This window comes from Delphinapterus leucas, chromosome 11, assembly GCF_059928025.1.
Source record: "Delphinapterus leucas isolate spDelLeu-1000000601 "Yukka" chromosome 11, BTC_Dleu_Yukka2, whole genome shotgun sequence".
Taxonomy (NCBI): Eukaryota; Metazoa; Chordata; class Mammalia; order Artiodactyla; family Monodontidae; genus Delphinapterus; species Delphinapterus leucas.
In genome coordinates this window covers 57208340-57234238 of record NC_143139.1, presented here as the reverse complement: position 1 = coordinate 57234238, position 25899 = coordinate 57208340, and the positions used below count along the sequence as shown (strand labels likewise).

General features: G+C 40.6%; 1 protein-coding gene across 5 annotated transcripts in view; it reads right to left on the bottom strand.

Annotated features, from left to right (window-relative positions):
* The window catches only part of FAABTP (fatty acid amide binding transmembrane protein), a 45339-nt gene that overhangs the window by 6532 nt on the left and 12908 nt on the right, over positions 1-25899 (bottom strand). For 3 of the 5 annotated variants that reach the window (XM_089921044.1, XM_089921043.1, XM_089921042.1), the window contains one exon: positions 24428-24474. In XM_089921044.1, the coding sequence (XP_089777170.1) occupies positions 24428-24474 (47 nt within the window). Of the gene's footprint in view, positions 1-18199; positions 19207-23903; positions 24475-25899 lie in introns of those variants that run through there. The other 2 variants (XM_022571507.3, XM_022571506.3) reach the window with 2 other exon arrangements.

Genomic DNA, 25899 nt, shown 5'->3' with positions numbered 1-25899 from the left:
GTTAGACATTGGTGAGTATTCCTGCGGCAGATACTCATGTTTCTCCAACATTCCAACCCCTTCTGCCTTGTCTTCCTCTACTACAGAGATAAGAAGAAAAACACTTGAATTAATAGTCTTTGAGTTATGAGTTATATTACAACTCTGAGGATCAAAATCATGTACTAAAGATGGCAGAGCAGTAAATTAGAAATAGTCTTGAATAGACATCCTAATCCACAAATATCTAATTTATATAATCCACTGTAGTATGATTATCTGTCATTTGCAGCCCAATATATTCATAATGATAGCATCCCAGATAGTTTTGGGGAATATATGACCGAAGGAAACAAATTTCTCTTTTCCTCAACAAAGCCCGAGAGGGTAACAAGCTTTGTAAAGTTCACCTGTATCTAAGATAGACATGGAGCTATAGAGTAGCGGTGGCTGCATCAAGTGTCTAGAGAGAAAACCTGAAATAAACTTACAGAGCTTCCTCAATGCCAGTATTAAGAGAGTCTTCAAATGATTCTACAAGCTACAGAGGAAAACTCATAGGGTTAGACTTGGAGATAAGGTGATCTATCATCCCAGTTTGCCTAAGACTGTCCTGATTTGAGCACTGAGAGTCCCACATCCTGGGAAACCCCTCATTCCTGGACAAACCAGAATTCTTGGTCACCCTACTTGAAGAGATTTTGTGGCTAAGACAAGGAGGACACAGCAGTACTTGAGGGCCAAGTGGCTATGAGAATGCAATAGGTGACAGATGCCAGCACGTTTGGATGATGATAACTGAGACCCCGATGCCCAGCATCTCCAAATTTCATAGTGTTACCAAGTCTGTTGCCCCAGAATCGTCCCCCTGCCCCTCCCTTGAATGGAAACCAATTACTCTTATCTAAATTTCAGGAGGAAGTTGCAAAGAGTAAAACAAGAACTGGTTAGAACCAAGTAGGCCCAAGATATCAGAAGATTTGACTTCCAGTAGACCTTGAGCCTCATTATATGCTCACTGTAATACATTAGCATGCTAAATGACACACCCACCAGCACCATGACAGTTGACAATTGTCATGACAGCAACTGGAAAAGCACATACAAGGACTGAAAAGGAGTGTTGCATCAGTTTCGGGTCCAAATCACACCCCTGTTCTTCGATAAGTTATGAATATTTCTCCCTCTCTTTCCAATTCCCTCCCTTTTACCTCAAACCTCCTATATATATGGTGTCTCCGCCCAAATCGGGTTGAGAAGTTGATTTGCGAACAAAGTTCCTGCTTCTCCATTCTCTGGCTATTGAATAAAGCTTGTGCTGTTCCAGTCTCAGCATCAATTTCTTTATTGGCTGTACAAATCTGAGCAGAAAAAGAAGCCGAGACAATGGGTCTCAGCCCGGGCTAGGACCCCGGCGTGGGTACAGTCAACCGATTCAGTAACAGTAGGTCAAATACTGATACGACCTGGGCAAGATGTGAAGGACACTCTGAACTGACTAAGATTACCCACATTGAGATTTAGTTTCTATTATCTAGTAGAAGTCAAATAAGTTCAGTTTTAGAAAAATTAAATTTCTTGTTTGTGGACAAAGGTCATGCGCCTTCTATAGAATAAATAAATGATCTGAACGTTGGAGGAAGAGTAGGAATCAGCCAAGCAAAGAGATAAACATTCAGATTTCAGGACGCAGCATGCCATTAAACAAGCACCAGGAATGAGGTGAGCATGGTGAGAAATGAATGTAAGGAAGTAAATGAAATCATGTAGAACCTTGAAAGTCATGCTAAAAATTTGGGGCTTTATCATAAAAACAGTGAGAAGTCCATTAGGACAGTGTGACACAAAGTATGGTCTGTAGGGCTCCCCTGGCGGCACAGTGGTTGAGAGTCTGCCTGCCAATGCAGGGGACACAGGTTCGTGCTCCGGTCCGGGAGGATCCCACATGCCGCGAAGCGGCTGGGCCCGTGAGCCATGGCTGCTGAGCCTGCGCGTCCGGAGCCTGTGCTCCGCAACGGGAGAGGCCACAATAGTGAGAGGCCCGCGTACCGCAAAAAAAAAAAAAAAAAAGTGTGGCCTGCAGACCACCAGCATCAGCTGGAAGCTTGTTAGAAATGCAGATTTTCAGTCCCCACTCTCACCCTCCCCCTTAAATCAGAATGGGGCAGGATCCAGGAATCTGAGTTTTAACAAATCCTCCTTGTGATTCTTATTCACACTAAAGTTTGTAAAGCACTGATTTAGGAGACATGGTTAAGCAAAGCAAGAGAGACAAAGAGGAATTGGAGCCCTGCATTTCTGGCTTAGGCAACTGGTAAATGGTGATGCCTTTCACTGAAATAAGAAACACAGCAGAAGAAAAAAAAATTGGTTCTGTTCTTTTGGTTTGGGGCATTTTTATTTTGAAGCCCTGAGAAATTCCCAAATAGAAATATCTAGTATTTATACCTGGCTATATGGGCTGACAGCATAGGAGAGAGATATTGGCTTGAGGCAAGTATGAGAGAGTCATCAATATAGACAGGGACGTGGACTCCACAGGAGTGGATGAGATCACACAGAGAAAGAGTATAAAAGTAAGCGGCCCCAGGGCCTAGGACAGAACCCTGAAAGTACTGACTTTTAAGGGATGGGCAAAGAAAGAGGAACTGCAAGGGCTACCCAAAGAAGTAAAGGGAAAACTAGGAGAAGTCAACGTTAAGGAGAAGAGAAGGTCTTAAAAAAGAAGGAATCATGAAATACTTTGGAGAAATCAAGTTAAATAAAGACCTGTGAGTGCCTACTGGTTTAGCTACAGTGTAGTAATTAGAGATTTGGTTTAACAGTTTTAATAGGTAGGGGTTGAATTAAACTTGTAATGCTTAGGAACTAACTGAAAATAGTTGATTTAGTTCAGTGGTTCTCAACTACAGGTAATTATGCTCTCCAGGGGACATTTGGCAACATCTGGTGACATTTTAGCTACTGGCATTTAGTGCGAAGAGGCTAGAAATGAGGCTAAACATTCTATAATAACGCACAGGACGACTCCCCTCCCTGCCCCAACGAAGAATTATCCTGCCCCAAATATCAAAATGCCAAGGTTGAGAAACCCTGCTTTAGCCTACCTAATAAAGTATGTATACTTTTGCAGCCCATCATAATTATAAATCCCCTAGGTGTATTATATTATTGAGGCCAACAGAAAGCATGGCTGAACAAGTAGTAAAAGAATGAGAAACTCAAGAGCTCAGGAAACTATTTCCAACTTTGCCCCTATTATCTATATATATCTTTTAAACAATCATTTAAGTGTTTTCTCAGCTGCATTTCTTCATGTAGAATCATCTTGTATCCCCAAGGCATTTATAATCCTCCATGAACATTCCTTCCTTTAGCAACTGTTACAGGGAATACATTCTTATTCTAATTAGGTTTCTCCTTAGGGACAAAAAAGGAATTCAAAAATACCGCTATAACTACTTATATCAATAGAAAATTCTAATATAGATGCACTGTTTCTGTATAGCTTTTCTACAAATACAAAAAGTTTGGGTTTCGGCTTCCCTGGTGGCGCAGTAGTTGGGAATATGCCTGCCAGTGCAGGAGACATGGGTTCGAGCCCTGGTCCGGGAGGATCCCACATGCCGCGGAGCAGCTGAGCCCATGCGCCACAACTACTGGGCCTGCGCTCTAGAGCCCGTAAGCCACATCTACTGAGCCTGTGCTCTAGAGCCCATGAGCCACATCTACTGAGCCCACGTGCCACAACTACTGAAGCCTGTGCACCTAGAGCCCGTGCTCTACAACAAGAGAGGCCACCGCAATGAGAACCCCATGCACTGCAACGAAGAGTAATCCCTGCTCGCCGCAACTAGAGAAAGCCCGTGAGCAGCAACGAAGACCCAACACAGCCAAAAATAAATAAATTAAATAAATTTATTTTAAAAAGCTTTAAAAAAACGTTTGGGTTTAATATACTATAATATGCAATCATTTGAAAAAGAATATATTGAGTATTAGGATATAAAGTGGAGGAAAAAATAGGGATACAATAATAGAGATAAAGGAAATAGAGGAAACAAAACTAAAGATATTATTCCTGCAGCTGCCAGAGCAAAGGGAGCTGAAATTTGGTGCTTGGCAGCAAAACAGGGATTTTCAATATAATAGTCTGATGTACTTTCCACTGGGGGCTAGAACTCTGTCTGTCACATTTTTGTATCTCCAGATCCTGGAATGTAGTGCTCAATTCATATTTATTAATTAAAAGCAAGTGAATAAATAAAGCTAAGCCTATAAAATACTGAGGTTTGAGAAATGCTCTTGGACATAGGGGGCTTTGTTAAATAAAATCAAAGCATTTTCCATCTTAAGCATCTAATAAGAATAATTAACAATAGAAAGAAAAATAGCTATCATCTACTGTGAAACTTCTGTGAACTAAAGCCATTTGTTCCTTTATTTGCTCAGTTGTTCAGCAACCTTTGTTGAATGCCAGGCAAGATATTTCTGCCTTCACGGAGTTCATATTCTAGTGTGGGAGGCAACACAGAAGTAATTACGAGGTGTAGTGGCCATCCCAGCATCCACAATTCCTTCTCCTTTCAATCAAAATCTGGTCCTTGCTCATCTACTCTCTCCTGTGCAGCTATGTGCCCCTAGCTTCCGGTTGGTTCTGATCTCATCTCCCTGCGGTTCTTTCTAGCTTTTAGAGGCCACTGTTCATGCATGTGAAGCAGCAATTCAAATGCTTCTCCCTGGCAAACAAAACCGAGCTGTAATTGTAAGCACTGGCCACAAAGGGGCATAAGCAGCTCGATGAAATTTACCAGGTTGGCCAGAGTACATTCAAGACTATGACTTAGAAGTACATTCTCTTCTGAGTTGTAGAAAACAAGAATATTCCAAGGGACATATAGGCTAGGGAGGAAAGCCATTTATCCTTAAGGCGTCAACGTTAACTAAAAGTGTCTCAAGACAGGAACAGATACGCAGATGTAGAGAACGGACTTGAGGATACTGGGAGGGGGAAGGGTAAGCTGGGACGAAGTGAGAGAGTGGCATGGACATATATACACTACCAAATGTAAAATAGATAACTAGTGGGAAGCAGCTGCATAGCCCAGGGAGATCAGCTCGGTGCTTTGTGACCATCTAGAGGGGTGGGATAGGCAGGGTGGGAGGGAGATGTAAGAGGGAAGAGATATGGGGATATATGTATATGTATAGCTGATTCACTTTGTTATACAGCAGAAACTAACACAACATTGTAAAGCAATTATACCCCAATAAAGATGTTTAAAAAAAAAGAAGAAAAGAAACCAACCTGGAGCTTTCCCTCCTATTCCCAGCCCAAGACTTGTTAGATGTCTTTTAATACCCTGTACCTAATCTTTATTAAACATGTGTCTTACTGTATATTAAAAAAAAAGTGTCTCAAGAAACTCTACATATTCTTGTCAAAGAAGGAATTTAAGCCAAACTTGCAGATTCTCAGAACTTACCAATTTATACTAAAAATATACAACCTCAAGAGTTAAAAAGGGAAGGCAAACAAAGAAGCCAAAGAGCTTAAATGTGATGTGCATTTTATATTACTATTTATAAATTGTATGTGTATTTTGAAATAACCAGAGCATGAGGTTGTATCAGATGGAAGTGTACGTTTGACATGCTTGGCAATAGAATTGTGTACCAGCAGTGTGTACCAAAGTACCCTACTAAAAAGCTCCGTTCAGAAAGGTAGCAAGCAGTCTGAGTCAGTCTCACTTTTTAAAACTAGATGTCAGTAGTTAAATGGAACTGGAAATTCTGAAGAGATTTGTCCACTTAAACTAGGTCTGAATGACTGTCCTTTTCCATCTTCTTGAGAAATAAATCAGTGTAAAGACGGAAAAGCCTCTTAGAAAAATTGTTTTGCCCTGGTGAAATAATTTGGCTGAGGGTTCTAATGGGAGATTTGTGATGTTGAGAATGGAGAGCTTTTTCATAGCTGTGGATGGTCTAATGGGAAATTCGTAAGTAGTACACATAAATACTGAGGATTATAGCACTCAGTACCATTTGCTTGAGTGTTTTCTTCTCTTGGCTATTCATTCCTGCCTTGTACAGTCTCATTTAAAATTTTACCATTCCTCTATACCACTTTCTAAATACTTCATAGCATGTATCATTGAGTATTACAATTACCTATTTATTTATCAGCACTAAAGCTGTAAGCTCTATGGTAGTAAAGATCTGTCTGCCTTGCTCTCCATTATATCCTGTGTCCAGAATAATGCCTGGAACATGGGAGATACAAAACAATTGACCAAACCTCCCAAATACCAGCTCTCTTAGGCCTTCATTTTCAGTAAGGTTTTTTTGCCTTTGTGCAAATCTCCAATTCCTTGAACCTCCGTCTGTCACCAACTCCCAACCTCCATTCACATAGATGTCTCTCTCTTGAACCTTTTTGATGAAATTCCAGTCTTGTGTGTGAAGGGTGGAATTCCATGAGGCAGGGCAAAGAACAACTGCTGACGAAGGAACATTTACAGAGGAGTTGTAATGCAGAAAATTCACCCCCATTTCCCAGTCCATCTATCAGCTTTCTCTTGGTCTCTCTATCCCCTCTACTTCTAGCTCCCTCATATTCCCACTCTCCTCCATCACTATGTTTGGACTCCTTACTGAGCATCTAAACTCTCTCTTACCAGCATTCTTGATTCTCTTATATCCTTATATGTCTACTGCATCATCACAGAATGCTAACCTTCAAGTAAACTTGTGGAAAATTATTCTGAGCCATCTAGATTATGTGCATCAATACAGAATCATAGTCATCAACTTCATTCTTGCGCTACCTGTCAGTTCTTTTACTTTTCTGGCTTCAGCTTCCTCCCACCCCCTTTTATCACTATTACAAACTTTCCTTAGTCTACTTCTGGTCTTAATTTAAATTATTGTTCATAGGATCTCATTATCATTTTAGTGTCTGTGCATAAATAGTGATTTCCCCTCTCTTATTCCTGATATTGGTTATTATATATTCTCTGTGTTTTTTTCTTGGTCAGTCTGGCAAGAAATTTATCAATTTTATTTATTTATTTTTCTAAGAATCAGCTTTGATTTCATTGATTTTCTCAATTATTTTTCAGTTCTTAACTTCACTGAGTTCTTATCTTTGTTATTTCCTGCCTTTTGCTGGCTTGCATTTAATGTGCTCTATTTTTCTCCAGCTTCCTATGGTAGAAGCTTAGATTACTGGTTTGAGATTTTTATTCTTTTCTATTTAAGTGTTTATAATAGCTGCATCCATAAATTTTAACACTGAATATTTTCATTTTCATTCTGTTAAAAACTATATATCTATATGTATTTTATCGTTTCCTTTGGGATTTCTTCTTTGACCCATGGGTAATTGTGGCAGGCACAATTATGTCCCTCTCCTCCCTCTCTTCAACCCCAAAATGTCTATATCCTAATTCCTGGAACCTGTGAATATGTTAGGTTACATGACAAAGGGGAATCAAGGTTGCAGATGGAATTAAGGTTGCTAATCAACTGACCTTAAAATAGTGAGATTATCCTGGATTATCCAGGGGGGCCCAATGTAACCACAACGATCCTTAAAAGTGCAAGCAGGAAACAGAAAGGATGTGATGACAAAAACAAGGTCACGGTGATGTGATCCACTTTTACCAACTTTGAAGATGTAGGAAGGGAATCATGAACTAGGGAATGCAGGTGGCCTCTGGAAGCCAGGAAAAGCAAAGAAACACACTCTTCCCTAGATCCTCTAGAAGGGATATAGCCCTTTCAACACCTTTATTTTAGCCCAGTGAGACCCATGTTGGATGTCTTAACCTATAGAACTGTAAGATGATGAATTTGTTTTGTTTTAAGCCAATAAAATTGTGATAATTTGTTATAGCAGCAATAGAAAATGGATACAGTTATTTATAAATGTCATTTAATTTCCAAATATTTGAGGAATTGCCATATATCTTTCTGCTATTGATTTATAAACTTAACTATTATGGTTTGAGAACATACTTTGTACGATTTTATTCCTTAAATTTGTTTAAATCTGTCTCATGACCAGGAATCTGGTCCTCAGTGAACATTCTATGTGTATTTGAAAGGAATGTGTATTCTGCTATTGCTGGGTCAAGTTTTTAATAAATGTCAACTAGGTCAAGTGAATTGGTAGGGTTATTTTGATCTTCTCTATCTTTATTGATTTTCTGTCTACTACTTCTACGTTGAAATCTCCAACTCCAGTTGTGGATTTGTCTAATTCTCCTTTCAGTTCTATCAGTTTTTGTTTCATGTATTTGGAAGCTCTGTTGTTAGGTGCATATGCACCTAGGACTGTTATGTCCGGAGACACATCTAGGACTGCACGTCCGGAGCCTGTGCTCCGCAACGGGAGAGGCCACAACAGTGAGAGGCCCGTGTACCGCAAAAAAAAAAAAAAAAAAAGAAAAGAAAAGAAAAGTAGGGGGGAAATATGAAACAACTGGACAACAGGTAGCACAGGACTGTGATCTTTCAGCAAAGGGAAACAAAGTAGGTGAGCACTAGGAATGCCCTGGCTTTCTCCCTAAGGACAATTTTCATCAGTGCAGGAAAGTCTCACTCAGATGAGAAGATAGAGATTAAAGTTCAGGGATGCCAAGACAGCTAAAATGTGTGGGACAGTGAATAGGAGAGAAAGGTACTAGAAAAAGAACTCCAGAAGTTTTTCACAGATGTCCCTCCTTGATTCTTTCAGACTAAATTCCAGCCTTGTGTGTGAAAGGTAAAACTCCACGAGGTGAGGCAAAGAACAACTGCTGAGGAGGGAATATTTACAGAGGAGCTGTGATGCAAGAAATTTCCTAGGGCTCACACAAGACTTGGGATCATTCTAGTGTCCATCAGACAGAGTGAACACACCTCACTGAATAAATGGGTCATTCAGTAGAGATCTCAGGGGTTCCATCTTAGCAGTGGAGCTAAATTGGTCCTTTGTTTCTCCTCTACTTCTCTTTACCAATATGTTAAGGTCTTTAGAATAATTTCACTCTCCTCCTTCTTCCCTCTGTCCATGAGGTCTTAGAAATTTTAATTCCTCTCTTCTTCCACTAACCCTCTTAGATTTTGAGAGTTTCATATTTTTACTTCTAGATTCTTAGAGTTTCCTTTCAAGTTTTTCTATTTCTATTACAAATTTACTTTACACATGCCCAATCTATTCTTATCTATTTACATGTAACTGTGCATATACATAGCAATGTGTATTGCTCATTCTGCTTCTTCTGTTTCTCACTATTTTGAAGCATTTGTGCACATTAATTTGTTGTCTTTTCTTTAATATTTTTCTAGATGAGGCATAGGAATGATCTACTCTCTGAGTTATTGCACATTCTCAAAGATCGTTCTTTCACTTGACAGATTAATTGTATCATAGCTAGGTAAAGAATCTTGCTTTTTCTCTCTGTAAAGATGCTAATCTACTGCCTTGAAGCTACTAGTGTTACAGATAAGAAGTCCAATGCAAAGGTGATTCTTTTTTTCAGCAGCTTGTTCTTTCTAAATGGTAGCAAATAATATTTGTTCTTTAGAGTTCAGGAATTTTACCAGATTGTGCATGTGTCTTTTCTATCAATTCAGCCTGCCCTGGAATTCTGGGAGCCTTTTTAATTTACAAAATTAGGTCTTTTTCTCTCTTGAATGTGTTTCCTTTCCTCTATCTAGAACTTGAGAGTTCTTTGTGATTATCAGTAATCTTATTATGTGTAACCACATATATTTCCCAGCCAAAAAAATTCATATATATATATATATATATACACACATATATATACACATACACACATATATATATGCATATGTGATAGATATATCACATATATATCACGTATCATATATATATGTGATATTATATATATATATATATATATATACTTCCCTACCTCTTTGGAGTAATTCCTCAGAGCTACTGAGAGACTATTTCCCAGTCTATAGTCCTCAGTGAGGCCCTGAATAAAACTTAACCTACAACTTTTAAGTTGTGTGTTTTTCTTTCTGTTGACACTGGCGGTGGAGAAAGCAGGCAGGTTGTCACCTCTCTTACTCCACGGAGGTCTTACAACAAAGCAGGTAAGAATGTATACTTTGAAGCCAGACTGCCTCAGCTCAGATACCAGCTCTGCTGTTTACTAGTGATGTGGTCTTGGGCAAATTATTCACACTCTATGTTTCAATTTCCTTATTTATGAGTATTCTTATGGGCTTATTGTGAGAATCATGAGTCTACTTTTGTGAAGTACTGAGAACAGTTCCTGGCAAGCATATGGGTTGTTTTTAAAAATTCCTTCTGAAAATAGATGCACATGTGGTGAACAAGAACTGTTAAAACTCTGAGCTTTCTAGCTTTCCCTTTCAATTGTACTCAGTTTTGGCTGCACATTTGAATCACAGAGAATCTTTTAGAAACTCTCTTGCTGTACCCCAGGCTAGTTAGATCAAATCTCTCCATAGGAGAAACAAGGCAATAGGAGTTTTCAAAACTTCCCAGGTGATTTCACTCTGCAGCCAACTCCTTAACTCCTACACCAAAGAAAATTCAGTGTTTGTAGATTGATCTCCTCATGTATTAGTCATTGCAAATGAGTTTCCTCAGATTCTTTTGCTCTGCAGAATACAGATCTTAGAGAGAGGACTACAGAGTAAGGCTAAATTTCAGAATCACGGAAATTTGGAAAAACTTTGCAGTCATTTTCCATTGCACTGAGATAGAATCCAAAGTCTGACAAGGCAAGGCTCTATGGAGGTCCAGTCCCTGTCTGCTGGGGGCTCCACCCATCCTCCTTGAATCATTCTCCCCACTGTTCACTATGTTCCAGCCTGGCCAGACACCTTTGTCCTCCTTTAACAGGCCAAGCTCTTTCCTGCCTCAGGGCTTTTCTGCTGGCTGTTTCTTGTTTCAGGAATGCTCTCTACTCCCCACCCTGCCCCCCCTCCTTTTCTTTAACCTGGCCATTGCCTAATATCATTTCCTCAGAAAAATATTTCTTGACTTTCCAATACAATCAGTCCTTCTAGGTCCCGTTGTTGTAATCATTCACCAACATTATAGTTTCCTTCACAACACCTATCACAATGTGTAATTACGTATTTACTGGTGGGATTATTGGCTTAATGCCTAAACTCCTATCTAGACTATAAGCTTTATGTTTATTTTGTCCTACTTCCTTGTCTCAATGCTTATGCTTAATACTGTACAATACAGACGGTCCCTGATTTACGATGGTTCGACTTACAATTTTTCTACTTTACGATGGTGCAAAAGTGATACACATTCTGTAGAAATCATACTTCGAACCTTGAATTTTGATCTTTTCCCAGGCTAGTGATATGAAATAGGATACTCTTTCGTGTTGCTGGGCAGTGGCAGTGAGCTGAAGCTCTCAGTCAGCTACACGACTGTGAGGGTAGACAACCGACACAGCCATTCTGTATCCAGATAACCATTCTGTTTTTTCACTTTCAGTACAGTATTCAATAAATTACATGAGCTATTCAACACTTTATTATAAAATAGGCTTTGTGTTAGATGATTTTGCCCAACTGTAGGTTGATGTCAGTGTTCTGAGCACGTTTAAGGTAAGCCAGGCTAAGCTCTGATGTTTGGTAGGTTAGGTGTATTAAATGCATTTTAACTTATGATATTTTCAGTATTCATTGGGTACATCAGGATGTAACCCCATCATAAGTCAAGGAAGATCTGTACAACCAATAGCTCATGAATAAATATTTAATAAATGAATAAATGAAATTTAGTCCTGAAAGGAGTTTTTGATCTTCCATTTCGAATAGGTTGTGGTTTGGATAAAGAAATTGACACTGAAGCATTTAAGTGACTTGCCCAAAATCATTCAGCTAATTAGTTCTAGAATTAGGATTTGGTCTCATTTCTCCCATTTCTCAGACCAGTGAACTTTCTAGCATTAAGTGATTCGCTGCTGCAGATATAAAACAAGAGGATCAAGAAAGTAATTTAGATATATGGAATGAATGAAAGTTTAATTCAGTCATCATTCAGAAAAACAATTTTTACTGTACAATAATGTAAAGTGAGTACTAGAAGATACTGGAAACTGAACTGAGTTTCAGTTTTCAAGTGAAAGCAGAAGTGACTAAAGGCTTAATTGTTTCGAAAGTTTGTTAATCTTTAGTTCAGACTGGATTACTATTTGGAACGTGCCCAGTTCCTCAGAAAAGTGTACCATCAATCAGTAATAAAGCTACCAGTCATTAAATTCCTCTACAAGTGCTTTGCATACATGAACTCCAAATCTCTTTGCAACTTTGCAAAGTAACTATTCACAGATAAGAAAATTAGGCTTGGGCTTCCCTGGTGGCGTAGTGGTTAAGAATCAGCCTGCCAATTCAGGGGACACAGGTTCGAGCCCTGGTCCGGGAAGATCCCACATGCCACGGAGCAACTGAGCCTGTGCTCTAGAGCCCGTAAGCCACAACTACTGAGCCCACGTGCCACAATTACTGAAGCCCGTGCGCCTAGAGCCCATGCTCCGCAACAAGAGATGCCACCGCAATGAGAAGCCCGCGCACCACAACGAAGAGTAGCCCCTGTTCGCCACAACTAGAGAAAGCCCGCATGCAGCAACAGAGACCCAACGCAGCCAAAAATAAATACATAAATAAATTAATTAATTAAAAAAGAAAATTAGGCTTATCACACAGTTTGTAAATGGTTAACATAAGGGTTAAAACCACATTGGTGGATTCCAGTTTCTCATCTGACAACAAGGAAAAAGCTGAACTAACAGAATCTACAACTCTTCTTTGATTTATCAAAGAACCAAGGTCACAGGGCAAACTACTTCCCCCAAAACTGGAGAGACAGACAGGTGGATACAGAGAATCACAGCTAACAGGGAACAGCAGCCCAGGAGCAAAAGCCAGCAGCTGGAGCCAATATAAATAGAAAAACTTTAAACTGTAATTAACAAACTGCTGGAAGCTCAGTGTAGACTGCCTGAGAGTTAAAAACTCCTAGGGGGCCCCGGATTAGGGAAGCCCCATACTTTCCTGAATTTTACCTCCAAGAGCCATACCAAATTCTCACTGTAAAGATCAGAGAAAACCCCTCCAGGGGGAGGAGAAAAGTAACCATTTAAAATATGCCCAGAGCTTTCAGTTTTCCTTACCAAGGTTGTCCCTCAAGGAAAACTATTTTACTAGAACCTAAGTGACTGTGATTTCACCAAGCCTAACCCTCCTGGGGATGGGGAAATACCCAAGTCCAGCCTCCTCTAGCTTTTGACATGGGGAAAGACTTTTACTAATAACAGAAAGGAAAGAGGTGCCATCACTACCAATCTCATAGACACTAAAAGGATAATAGAGGGATATTATAAACAACTCTTATTTCCACAAATTTGATAACTTAGATGAAATGGACCAATTCCTTGTAAGACACAATCTACTAAAACTCACACAAGGAGAAATAATCTGAATAGGTCATCTATTTAGGAAATTGAATCAATAATTAATAATCTTCCAAAATAGAAAGCACCAGGCCCAGACGGTTTCACTGGTGAACTTTACCAAGCATTTAAGGAACAAAAGATACCAGTTCTCTATAATCTGTTACAAAAATATAGAAGCAGAGGGAACACTTCCTAGCTTACTCGATGAGGGTAGCGTTACCCTAATACCAAACCAGAAAGGAAAACTACAGACCAACATGTCTCAAGAACATGGTTTCTGTGGGTCAGGAATTCAGGAGCATCTTAGTTAGGTGGAGTCCCTATGAAATTGCAGCCAAAATTTTGGCCAGGCTGAAGGCTTGAAGAGTACTGGAGGATTTACTTCACATGGTGCTGGTTGTTGACAAGAGCTCTCAATTTCTCTCCATGTGGGCTTCTCCACTGCTTGCTTAAGTGTTCTTGTGACAGGAAGGCTGGCTTTCCCCAGAAATGAGTGATCCAAAAGAAAGCAAGGTAGAAGTTGTGATGTCTTTTATGAACTAGCCTCAGAAGTCACATACTATCATTTCTTCCATATCCTATTGATAATACAGGCCAACTCTATTCAATATGAAAGGGGACTAAACCAGGGGCCATCTTAGAGGTTGTTTATGACATCATACAATGGAATACTTTTTAGCGATGAGAAGAAATTACATACACATGTAACCATATAGATAAACCTCAGACCTTATAATGAAAAAAAAAAAAAAGCCAGACACAAGAGTACACACTGTATGCAATTTGTATGATGTTCTAGAACAGGCAAAACTACTTTATGGTTATTACCCCTGGGAAGAGGAAGAATTGACAGGAAACGACACAAGGGGATTTCTGCGGTGATGGAAATGTTCTATATCTTGAAAGGGTGTGCTTCACATGGGTGTATCATTTGTCAAAGTTATACAGTTAAAAATATTTGTGTTCCAGTGTAGAAAGACTTACTTCAAAAAATAGAACCATAAGAAAAAAATCAGGTGAAGACTGGGAGTGAGTGGCAGTATAGATGAAACAGGAATGGTAGAATGTCAATAATTGTTGAAGCTGGGAGATGGATATACCAGGGCTCATTATGTTATTCTGTTTACTTTGTATGTGTTTGAAAATCCCAAACTTAGAAGTTGAAAAACTAATACCAAACTGTTTTGTGTAATAAGCTTCCAATTCCTTTGTGTAAAAGTGTATCGCTTGTTTTGTTTTACAGTGCTAATTATAAGAGCATTTGTGTCGTGTGAAGGCTGCATTATGAATTGCACACTAAGTCATCTTAGCAACCCTGACTATAACTGGGAACACAAAAATGTGGTGGTGGGAGGTGGGCAGTGAGAAAAATCTTACAGGAGCACATTTTAACCTGTCATTATGTAAAAATTGGTGAGAGCCATCCAGTTCTTAAGGAAAGTGGGACAGCAAGTATGACACAAAGATGGCTCAAAGACATTTCCTCTCAAGCTAGTTGATGTGTCTCTTCTTCTACCAGATGGAAGCCCAGAAGGGACCATGGTGATCTGGATATTTAGACAGCACCTTCTACTTTTTGTAACAGCTCTTGTTTCTTCCCTCAAAGGCTCTAAAGGTAGGAATTTGGGGGTGGGAATATGAGGTGGAAATTAAGTAAAAGAGTAAAGGAATTTGGAAAGTGGACACAGAGGTTATTTTCCATAATCCTATCACTCAAGGATCTAATTTATCATGTGGAAGTACATATGTCTTCTCACAGATGCCAGTGAAATTCCTGCCAGAACAGAAGCAAGAACCCTCTAGTAAGAATGTGTGGAATAACATGGAGATATCGAAAGGCATAGGATATATGACTATTAATAGTCCAGATGGCCCAGATGCATGAAGCATGAGTAGGGAAATAACCTTAATAAGTCTAAACAGCATAGGGAGACTTGTACTTACTATTAGGCACCCATTATCTCATTAGGAGAAAAATCATCCCAAAAGTTTAAGAATGAGGTTTTGGTTAATATATTTTGATGTAAAAAAATATACTTTTCTTCTCTCTTGCAAAATGAATTACATGAACCCAGTTCATTCATATAATATTGGGAGTTATCTTTTTCATAGAATAATAACAATAATACCAAATATAAAAGTAGAAGCAACTTGCATTTGCATGGCACTTTAGATGTGTCAACTAGTAATGATAACATTTACGGACTGCATATTATATGCTAGAGACTGTGCTAGGTATGTCAGAAGACTGAACTCACTTGATCCTCAAGGCAACAATAGCCCCATTTTATGGATGAAGAATCTGAGACACAGAGAGGTTAAGTAAACAGGGTCATGAAGCTAGTGAGTGGCAGAGCTGGGATTTGAACCCAGACAGTCTAGCTCCGAGCCTGTGCTGCATTTTGCTGTCTTTCAAAGCTGACATGGTCTATCAGTTCTGTGGCTGCTGAAAAAATTACCACAAACTTAGTGACTTAAAACAACACAGATTTATTACCTTATGGTTCCGAAGGTCAGAAGTCGTAAAATCAAGGTGTCAGCAGGGCCACCTTCCTTTCTGGAGGCTCTAGGGAAGAACACGTTTCCTTGCCTTTTCCACCTTCTAGAGGCTGCCCACATTCCTTGGCTTGTGGCCTCCTTCATCCATCTTCAAAACCGGCATCTCTCTGACCCTCCTTCTGTTGTCACATCTTTCTCTGATCACAGCCAGGAAAGGTTTTCCACTTTTGAGGACGCATGTGAGGAGACTGGATCCACCAGGATAATCCAGGATAATCTCCCGACCTCAAGGTTCTTAAGCTTAATCACGTCTGCAAGCCTCCTTTGCCAGGTATGGTTGTCACAAGCTCCAAAGATTGGGACATGGACATCTTCTGGGGACCATTATTCTGCCTACAACACATGATTTCTTCAAAGGCTTTTCACTCACATGACTGATTTGATATCAACAATATGTGAAACTGAAGTATGCCTATTAACCCCATTTTCCATACAGAAAGACTATGTTTTGCCCCAAGGTCATATAGCTAGTATTAGGGCCCTCTACAAATGGATCTCAAACGACCTCTCTAGTCTCATTTCATACAACTTCCCTCTACCTAATCTCTAGTCACAGCGAACTTTTTTTCCCCTCAAAAATGTCACACCCTTTGCAATTCAGTATTTGGATGTGTTGTCATACCCTCTGGGAGGGAGTCCCCACCATCTTGACTTGGCAAACTTTTACTCATCTTGTAATGTCCCACTTAATGTTCTCTGCCAGGTGTTCCCACATCACCCAAGCAGCTAGTGGCAGGGTTCTCACTGCCTTTGTCATACTCTTGCTATACGCTAGCCACACATCGTAACATATGTGAACACATGGTGTTAGGATGCAAATGATTCTAACTGCCTGGTTTTGATGGAGATGCTACTATGATTGACATCAGGAGACTAAAGTAAGGATAACACACACACCCTTCCATAGAGAACCTGACAGCCTGTTGCATAACTCCTAGACTCCTCAGCCAGACCAGAGTTATAAAATGGGGCCAGAGAAGAGAAAGCTTCTGTGAGGAGAGTAGTGAACCGTTTCTTTAGAGGGAGTGGTAGCCGGGCTGTGAGTCCCCAACCTGGGGACGAAATTTCAAGTGCACCTTTGGAGAGTGTTTCGTTTAGTTGAGAGAGAGAGAGATGGCCCGTGCCTGACTCATGCCTGAGAAAGTTAAAGCCAACATTCATCCTGGGGGCTGACTCCTACCTGGGACTCCAGGGGGCAAGAAAGTGCCTGACTCCTCTTTGATGGTAAAGCCAGAGATTGCACTGAGACTGGCTAGCACTTTCAGAGGTTGTCAAAGCAAGGGATTTTCCCCATGGAGCACATGAAGTTCACCTGGTGAAACCTTATCATGAGGTTGTCTTGAATCCTATCCAATACAGTTACCTGAGAGGTGAGAACACCACAGCGGAAAGAGGCTAGATGCCCAGGAGCTGAGAAGTAACAGTGGTAGTTTGTTAGAATAATGGCCCCCAATGCATCACATCTGTCACCTTTCTCCTTTACAGTGTGACTCTACTACTCTTTCCATGATGAGGTGGAGTACATTTCCCCACCCCTTGAATCTAAGTAGCCTTTTAACATTTTGGGCCAATAATTGCCACAGAAATGATATCATGAGACTTCTAAGGCTAGGCCTTGAGAGAACTTGCAGCCCCTACTTTATCCTTCTTGGAACGCCTGTGTCATCAAGAAGCCTACTGGAGGATGACAGATGGGTCACGTAAGCCCAGCCAAGAGTCAGTATCAAGGTGTCAGTCATACACACGAGGCCATCAAAACTAGCCTCCCAGCTGACCTGTCAACTGACTGCAAACATGGGTGAGTGAGCCCAGCTGACATCACGTAAAATCGAATTGCCCAGCTGAGCCCAACCCAAACAGCCAGCCACAAACTGAGAAAACAGTTTTTGCTGTAAGCCACTAAGTTTTGGGGTGGTCTGCGTTAATAGATAACTGATGCAAGCAACCATTTGAACTAGAGATGCATCTGCTGGTGTAAGAACTGTAAAAGAGGGGCTCAGCAGGAAACCTCCAAATAGCCCACAAAAGCACCCCCAAGCTAATACCAATTTTAACCTTCTATACCAGACTCATCCAATATCACCAGCTTTTGCCATCTGCCATGCCTGGAGAGGCAAAAGTATCATTACAGATTTATCTTCTTCCTGCCTCTATCTCCCTTCCCACTTGTACAGCAGTGTCTTAGTCTGTTCCGACTGCTATAACAAAAATACCAGAGACTGGGTGACTTATAAGCAACAGAAATTTATTTCTCACAGTTCTGGAGGCTAGAAGTCCAAGATCAGGGTGCTAGCAAGGTCAGATTCTGTGAGGGCCCTCTTCTGGGTTGCAGATGGCCATTTTCTCAAGTGTCCGCACGTGGTGGAGAGGACAAAAGAGCTCTCTGGGGTTTCTTTTATAAAACACTGATCCCATTCATGAGGGCTCCACCTCATGACCTAATCACCTCCCAAAGTCCCCCATCTCCTAACACCATCACGTTGGGGGGTTAGGATTTCAACATATGAATTTGGGGGGCAAACAGTCAACCAGCATTAGCAAAATTTTAGTTTACTGAAAGTCTCAATTCAGCATTTAGAATAGCCAAACCTGGGTAAAAAACAAAAGCCAAAAACACCCAAACCCAAAACCAAAGAAAAACAAATTCCAACCCTCACCCTGGACCTGCTTTAGCTGGAAGCCTGCAGTGGGAAAGGGGAACACGGTTCTTTGCTCTTTCACAGTTCACCTGTTCTCCTACCTGTTTCTAAGAATAAGAAGAAATGTTCATGGCTTGCTGGAGTTTTTATATAAGGTTATGGGAAGTTTAAAGGGCCAGTAGAAGACAAAAATAAAGTCACTTTGAAAAATCACAGACCACATGTCATATTTGTTCAACATGCTAGTTACACACATTTGTCTTCCCCTCTCTTATCGCACATGGATGGCACAGTCCTTGTTTCATTCATCTTTTTTTTTTTTTTTTTTTTTTTTGCGGTACGCGGGCCTCTCATTGTTGTGGCCTCTCCCGTTGCTGAGCACAGGCTCCAGACGCGCAGGCTCAGCGGCCATGGCTCACAGGCCCAGCCGCTCTGTAGCATGTGGGATCTTCCCGGACCGGGGCACGAACCCGCATCCCCTGCATCGGCAGGCGGACTCTCAACCACTGCGCCACCAGGGAAGCCCTCTTTCATCTTTGATTCACCAGCTTCAGACACAGTGCCTAAGGCATAGAGACACCAAGAGAATGTTGCACTGGATTTATGTTGCGCTAAACCCCATTTTACTTTTAAATTCACTGCTAATAAGGTCTTTTATAAAGAGAAGGAATACCATTTAAAATAACAATGGGGAAGGGTAGTGGGGAAGAGGGGTTATTCCCAGAGATTATTTTGTTTACTTTGAGCATTTTTTGATTTGTAGAAGAAACATATTTGACTGTAGACTTTTTAGGAAAGTATTTAAAATTATTTTTGTATAAGTATTTTAATAGCAGTTTTATTGAGATATAATTCATATACCATAAACTTAAAATTATTTACTTTAACAAAAATAAAAATCATCTGTAATCTTAACAGATAACACATTAATGTTTTGGTATACATCCTTCTAATCTTTTTTCCTAAACAGGTTTTTCTTGGGTGTAAGTACCTGACTTGAAGCAGCAAAATGATAGTACAAATTATAACAACATTTCACTGATTAAGAAGAATATATGTTAGGGCTTCCCTGGTGGCGCAGTGGTTGAGAGTCCGCCTGCCCATGCAGGGGACATGGGTTCGTGCCCCGGTCCGGGAAGATCCCACATGCCGCGGAGCGGCTGGACCCGTGAGCCATGGCCGCTGAGCCTGCGCGTCCGGAGCCTGTGCTCAGCAACGGGAGAGGCCACAACAGTGAGAGGCCCGCGTACCGCCAAAAAAAAAAAAAAAAAAAAGAATATATGTTAAAGTACACTCAAAACAAATGTTACGTGGAAAATATCTCAAATTTCTAGCAGTAGTTATCTTGGGGAAGGTGGGAGAAAGCTAGGTTTGCCGAGGAGTGGAGGCAAAGCATATTTTAGTTTTACCTCTAATGTTGTAATTTTTTAAAAAGAAGGATAGATTCTGGGTATTAGCTATGCATTTAAAAAAAAGAGAAAAAACTCCAAACATTAAAAAAAGAGTTGCCACATGTATAAAATAAGTTTTGAAGGGGGTGGTTATGATAAATGTAAAAGAATGAACATGTCTAGTCTTGGCAGGGAAAATAATTTCAGGAGCCTTGCCCTGCTAACCTGGCCTCACCCTCACTCCTTCTACAATCAGTTCCTGACTCCTTAGTTCCAAAGCCATTAAACATGCATCACATGATTGAGAAATGCTGGCACCATCTCAGTCCTCTGAAATTCAGGTAGCTAAACTGTTTTTTTAATTTTTAATTTTCTTCCAGAAATATATTCCTGATTATCAACTTTCAGTGATTCTTAAAGGGAGAACTGATTAGCGTCAAATAACTTAACAAACATACATATATTAAACACTTACATATTTTTAAAATGTTCAGTTCAGTTTCCAAATGTTCCACTTGGAGTTATAGCAACAGTACTCCATAGCTAAGCTGCATAATTGTGTTTTCACGTTTAAACCACGTGCAAGCCACCTGGGATTTGGTAGCTAAGTACAGTCTTTTCTCGTTGCGATGGCATCAGGAACATGAGATGATGGGGGCTCCAGGTCACCCACTATGCAAACATGCGGCAGCTGTTCATATTGCAGGCATGTGGCAAAGTCTGCAATATGTCACCGCACATGATTTTTCTCTATACTAGGCCTATACCTAATTGGGATGAGGCTGGCATTTCTGAAGCCAGCATCCTACATGTAAAGCAGTTAGAAATAAGAAAGAGACATATGGGGCTTCCCTGGTGGCGCAGTGGTTGAGAGTCCACCTGCCGATGCAGGGGACACGGGTTCGTGCCCCGGTCCGGGAAGATCCCACATGCCACGGAGCAGCTGGGCCCGTGAGCCATGGCCGCTGAGCCTGTGCTCCGCAAGGGGAGGGGCCACAACAGTGAGAGGCCCGCATAAGGCAAAAAAAGTAAAGAAAGAGACATATGCCCCTAGGCTGAGGCATAGATAACTCAAGTAATGAGAAAAGCTAGGAATGGAATGACCTGTTGTAGCAGTTCACTGTTCTGTCGGCTCCATTTGACAAGTCTTCAAAGCTCTCCTTCAGGAGCTGCCCTGAGCCACATACACCTTGCTCTTTTCTACAGTGTGACAGTATGGCAAGAAGTAGTATATATGCCTGTAAGCTGCCTAGGTAGGCAGTAGTACACATTATTTTATCATACAGCTACATGGAGCTCTTTCCATGAGAAGTGTTTTTTACACAAACTGTTTACTCTTTCAGTAAGATACATATAAGTTTTTTTAAAAAGTGCTTCATTTTTAAAAAAATCTACACTTATCATATCCAAAAGTGCTCTGAAAACAGAAAGTTTCTTCCTAAATTCTGCGACAAAAACTGATCTGACCTGATCTGAGGCTCTCATAGTCTTTAGTTAACACACTTATTGGTGGTATTTGCATTTGATAATGGGTGCCATCCTAGATTCTTTTGGGATTTTTTTGTTTGGTTGTTTTTTTTAAAGAAGATGTTGGGGGTAGGAGTTTATTAATTAATTTATTTATTTTTGCTGTGATGGGTCTTCGTTTCTGTGCGAGGGCTTTCTCTAGTTGTGGCAAGTGCGGGCCACTCTTCATCGCGGCCTCTCTTGTTGCGGAGCACGGGCTCCAGACGCGCAGGCTCGGTAGTTTTGGCTCACGGGCCTAGTTGCTCCGCAGCATGTGGGATCCTCCCAGGGCTCGAACCCGTGTCCCCTGCATTAGCAGGCAGATTCTCAACCACTGCGCCACCAGGGAAGCCCTCTTTTGGGATTATTGAGTAAAATATTTTATAGGTACCCTATCACTTGCTAAAATCTGAAAAATTTTGATTCTAAAACACAACTAACCCTAGGTTTTCAAACAAAGGATTGTGAAGCAGTATGTCCCCAAAGTGTTACTGATGTGGTGATTCTACCAAACCGCAAATGGCTCCAATGAGTATTTTTGCCCCAAAGTATGTTATGAGGATGAATCTCCAGGAAAAGAGAAAAGAGGCATGTTAGAACAGCTGTAGGAGTAAAGAGGCTGCCCAAAAAACTGCCACAGGAATGATCTGGTAAGTGATGTAGCTGTAAGACTGTATAATTACCAGAAGCTATCCATCCATAAAGACAGCATACTGCACTGCTGCTAATAGTTGTCTGCATAAAAATGAAAATTCCCACTCTTTTGAGACTTTTAGGTATAGGATATTCTTTTCTTTTTTATCTTTTTTTATTGACATACAACATTAGTTTCAGGTGTACAACACAATGATTTGACATTTGTGTATGGATATTCTTATTTAGTAGTTCTCAACCTGTTTAACCATTAGACTATCCCAGGGAGGGAGCTTTCTAAAAATGACCCATGCATGGGTCTCACTTTCAGATATTTTGATTTACTTGGTCTAGAAAGGAGCCTTGACAACAGCGTTTTAAAAAACTCCCTACATGACTCTAATGGGCAGCCAGAGCTTTAAAATGTCCCAGTACCCAGGCTGTACCCCAGACCAGACACAATCTTTGGGTGAAGTCCAGACACAAGTAATTTTTTTAAAGATGCTCAGGTGATGCGAATGTATACACAAAGCAGATGGGTTGCGACCCACTGAGTTTCTTGGCTTAAGGCTTAAGTGTGTCAACTGTTTTTTAAAAAATTCTTCCTGGGGCTTCCCTGGTGGCACGGTGGTTGGGAGTTCGCCTACCGGTGCAGGGGACACGGGTTCGTGCCCTGGTCCGGGAGGATCCCGCGTGCCGCGGAGCGGCTGGGCCCTTGAGCCATGGCCGCTGAGCCTGCGCGTCTGGAGCCTGTGCTCCGCGGCGGCAGAGGCCACGGCAGTGAGAGGCCCGCGTACCGCAAAAAAAAAAAAAAAAAAAAAATTCTTCCTTAACCAAGTCATTTCTAGATAATCACTGTAGCAGGGTCACCAACAAAGAAAATAAAGCTTTCTCCACTCTGACAGTGGCTTATTCATGCAATCTCTCCTCAATTTTTTTATGAATGCAAAAGGGGAAGGGGAAGAAAGGTATGGAAATCACATGAGAAATATTTCAAAATACTTTAGCACAATAATCCATACTATGTTAAACCCCTTTAGTACGTACATCAAAGTGAAGAACAAAACTGAAAAGTAGAATTCACTTTGTTTGAGGCTATATGTAAAGGAGAGCACAACTTAGAAGGTACATAATAGGAAATCATAGCATTTTCCAGTGAATTCTAGGACAGCAAATGAAATAATAATTGCAATAATTTTCCAGTGACTCTTTAACTGGTCAAGATGCCAGTGTAAATCAGATTCCTAGACAAATTTCAAAGAAAGCTAGAAAATACATTAAAAATATTAAATTCAAGATAATTTCTGCTCAGAGACAAACTAAAACATATAGTAAGGTGCATATTTTTTAGACGTATCTCTTTTCCTTTACCTAAAAATAAATTTTTTTCATGCATTCTAATGGTCACATGAAAAAGACATTTACTTTTCTTCATCACTAACCCTGAGGAAGGAAGAACAAACATGGAGTAGACCTCACAGCTCACCAGGAACCAAACTCCACACTTTTTTTTTTTTTTGCGGTACGCGGGCCTCTCACTGTTGTGGCCTCTCCCGTTGCGGAGCACAGGCTCCGGACGTGCAGGCTCAGTGGCCATGGCTCACGGGCCCAGCCGCCCCAACTCCACGCTTTTTACAATAATAAATGGCAAGTAATGGGAGAAGTCCAGGATGCTACACTTATTCAGGCTTTCACACACATCGGTTTAAATACTTAAAACAGATACAACATTTGGATAATTGGCATGGTGACATTTCTCTGCCACAACTGAGCCATTTAAAAATTTTATTACTTTTAGTCCCTTTACTGATTTAAACAAACAAAATAAAATTTATATCTACCATGCAGGAACTTTCAGTTCAATATATAGGGACATTATAGTTTCACTGCTCAAGTTCCATTCAGCAGAAGAAAAATATGCATAAATTCTATGAGCCTTGTCTTTCACCAAAAAGATATTAGTTGTTACAATGGAGTTCAGAGAGAGGAAAAACGTGGAGTTCCATTGTAATGGAATAGAGGAGAAGCTGGCATTTCTGCTTTGTCATTACAATTACTCTTCTTGGGATGAGACTTGGAATTGCAAATTTAGCTGAATTTACCGAAGTTTTAACTTTAGTAAATGAAATAAAATTCACTGTCTGGGCCAAAAACCCCAAGCAGCTGCTGTTGGGAGCAAGAGGGCAACAAGGACAGAAGAAAACAGATTCACGGCATTGTTATCAAGAATGGGTTTCCCTGCTATGTACTTCACCTCATTAGCTGGGCTGCTGACCACCATGCCAGTGCTTTCATCCAAACCTGCAATGAAAAAGAAGCAAGTGAGGTGGAAAATCCAAATGACTTGAAAAAAAAAATTAGCTTTCTCCTCCAAAGGAGATAATCTTTCAAAGATTCTCAGCCATTCGTAAAATGACTTTAGAGGATAATGTATATGATGAGTGATACGGAACCCATGATTACAAAAGGTCTCTTTGAATAAATGGGTTTCAATACACCTCAATGCTGCTCTCTCAACAATGCTGGAGTTCTTTCCAAAGTAGAAGGGAGAAACTGAAAAGCAGAGATGGCATGAAACTGGCAGACAGGGCTTGCCTTCCCAGTGGCTCCCCTCCTAAGACCAACCTGTGAGACTCCTGAGAATAGGAGCCTCTACAATGGATACCCAGGAGTAGCAAGGTGCTTACACAAAGAAGGCACACAAAGATGAATCTACTCTGCTCCCCAGCCCACATTTTTTTCCCCAACCCACTCAATATGATCAGAAACTTCCCAGTTAGAGCCCAGTTTAGAATAAAACCTAGGCTCTTTACAAAAACGTGTAATGGGTGTGTGTGTGTGTGTGCACGTGCGTGTGCATATATGGTTACTAACCCTTTGGTATAAATTAAAATCAGATTGCTTCCTCCTCAGCATCTAGATAAGACTAATGAACCTGAGAGAACAAATGTTCTGATGGTGGAAAGGGGAGTGGAAGGACAAGTCGATTATCTTGGGACATGAAGAGAATTGGGAGCACTATATTCAGGGAACCATTCTCCAGATGTCTAGCCTCTTCACTGGATGAATCAAAGAAGAAAACGTGGTTGGTTAGAGGGTGGAGCAAATACACACCTAACAGAACATGTCAGTACACTGACATGACAGGAGAGCCTTAGATGCAAAGCACAGAAAATTCTGGAGAAAACGGACTCTCTCATATATATTGAGTGGGACTAAAAACTCAGTGGGGAGGATAGCAAACATGATGTCACAGTAGAAAAGTACATCATATGTGTATAGTCAGATTATTAGAATAATTATTTCTCAAATGGACTTGGAAAATAAATGGAAGGAGGGACATTATAATGATCTGACTCCAAAATTCTGCGTCCGTGGGATTAGGTAAAGTCCCATAAGCAAAAGCATCTGTCTCCTGCACTATCCTATCTTCCCTGCATAGCTTCTACGCATTGCTCTGTAGGAGTAATTCTCTTTCAATCAATTTGACACAAAAGAATGAGAAATTCAAAATGGTAGAGGAGACTTTGCTCTTTCATTCTGGGTCGCCCAACAACCTGTGTCTTGGCAATTGTTTTTATTATCACATCTCTTTTTTTTCCTTTTCCATATTTCTTCCCCATTTCTTTCTATTTTTAAAGATTTATTTATTTATTTATTTTTGGCTGCGTAGGGACTTAGTTGCAGCACGGAGGCTCTTCGTTGTGGTGCGCGGGCTTCTCTCTA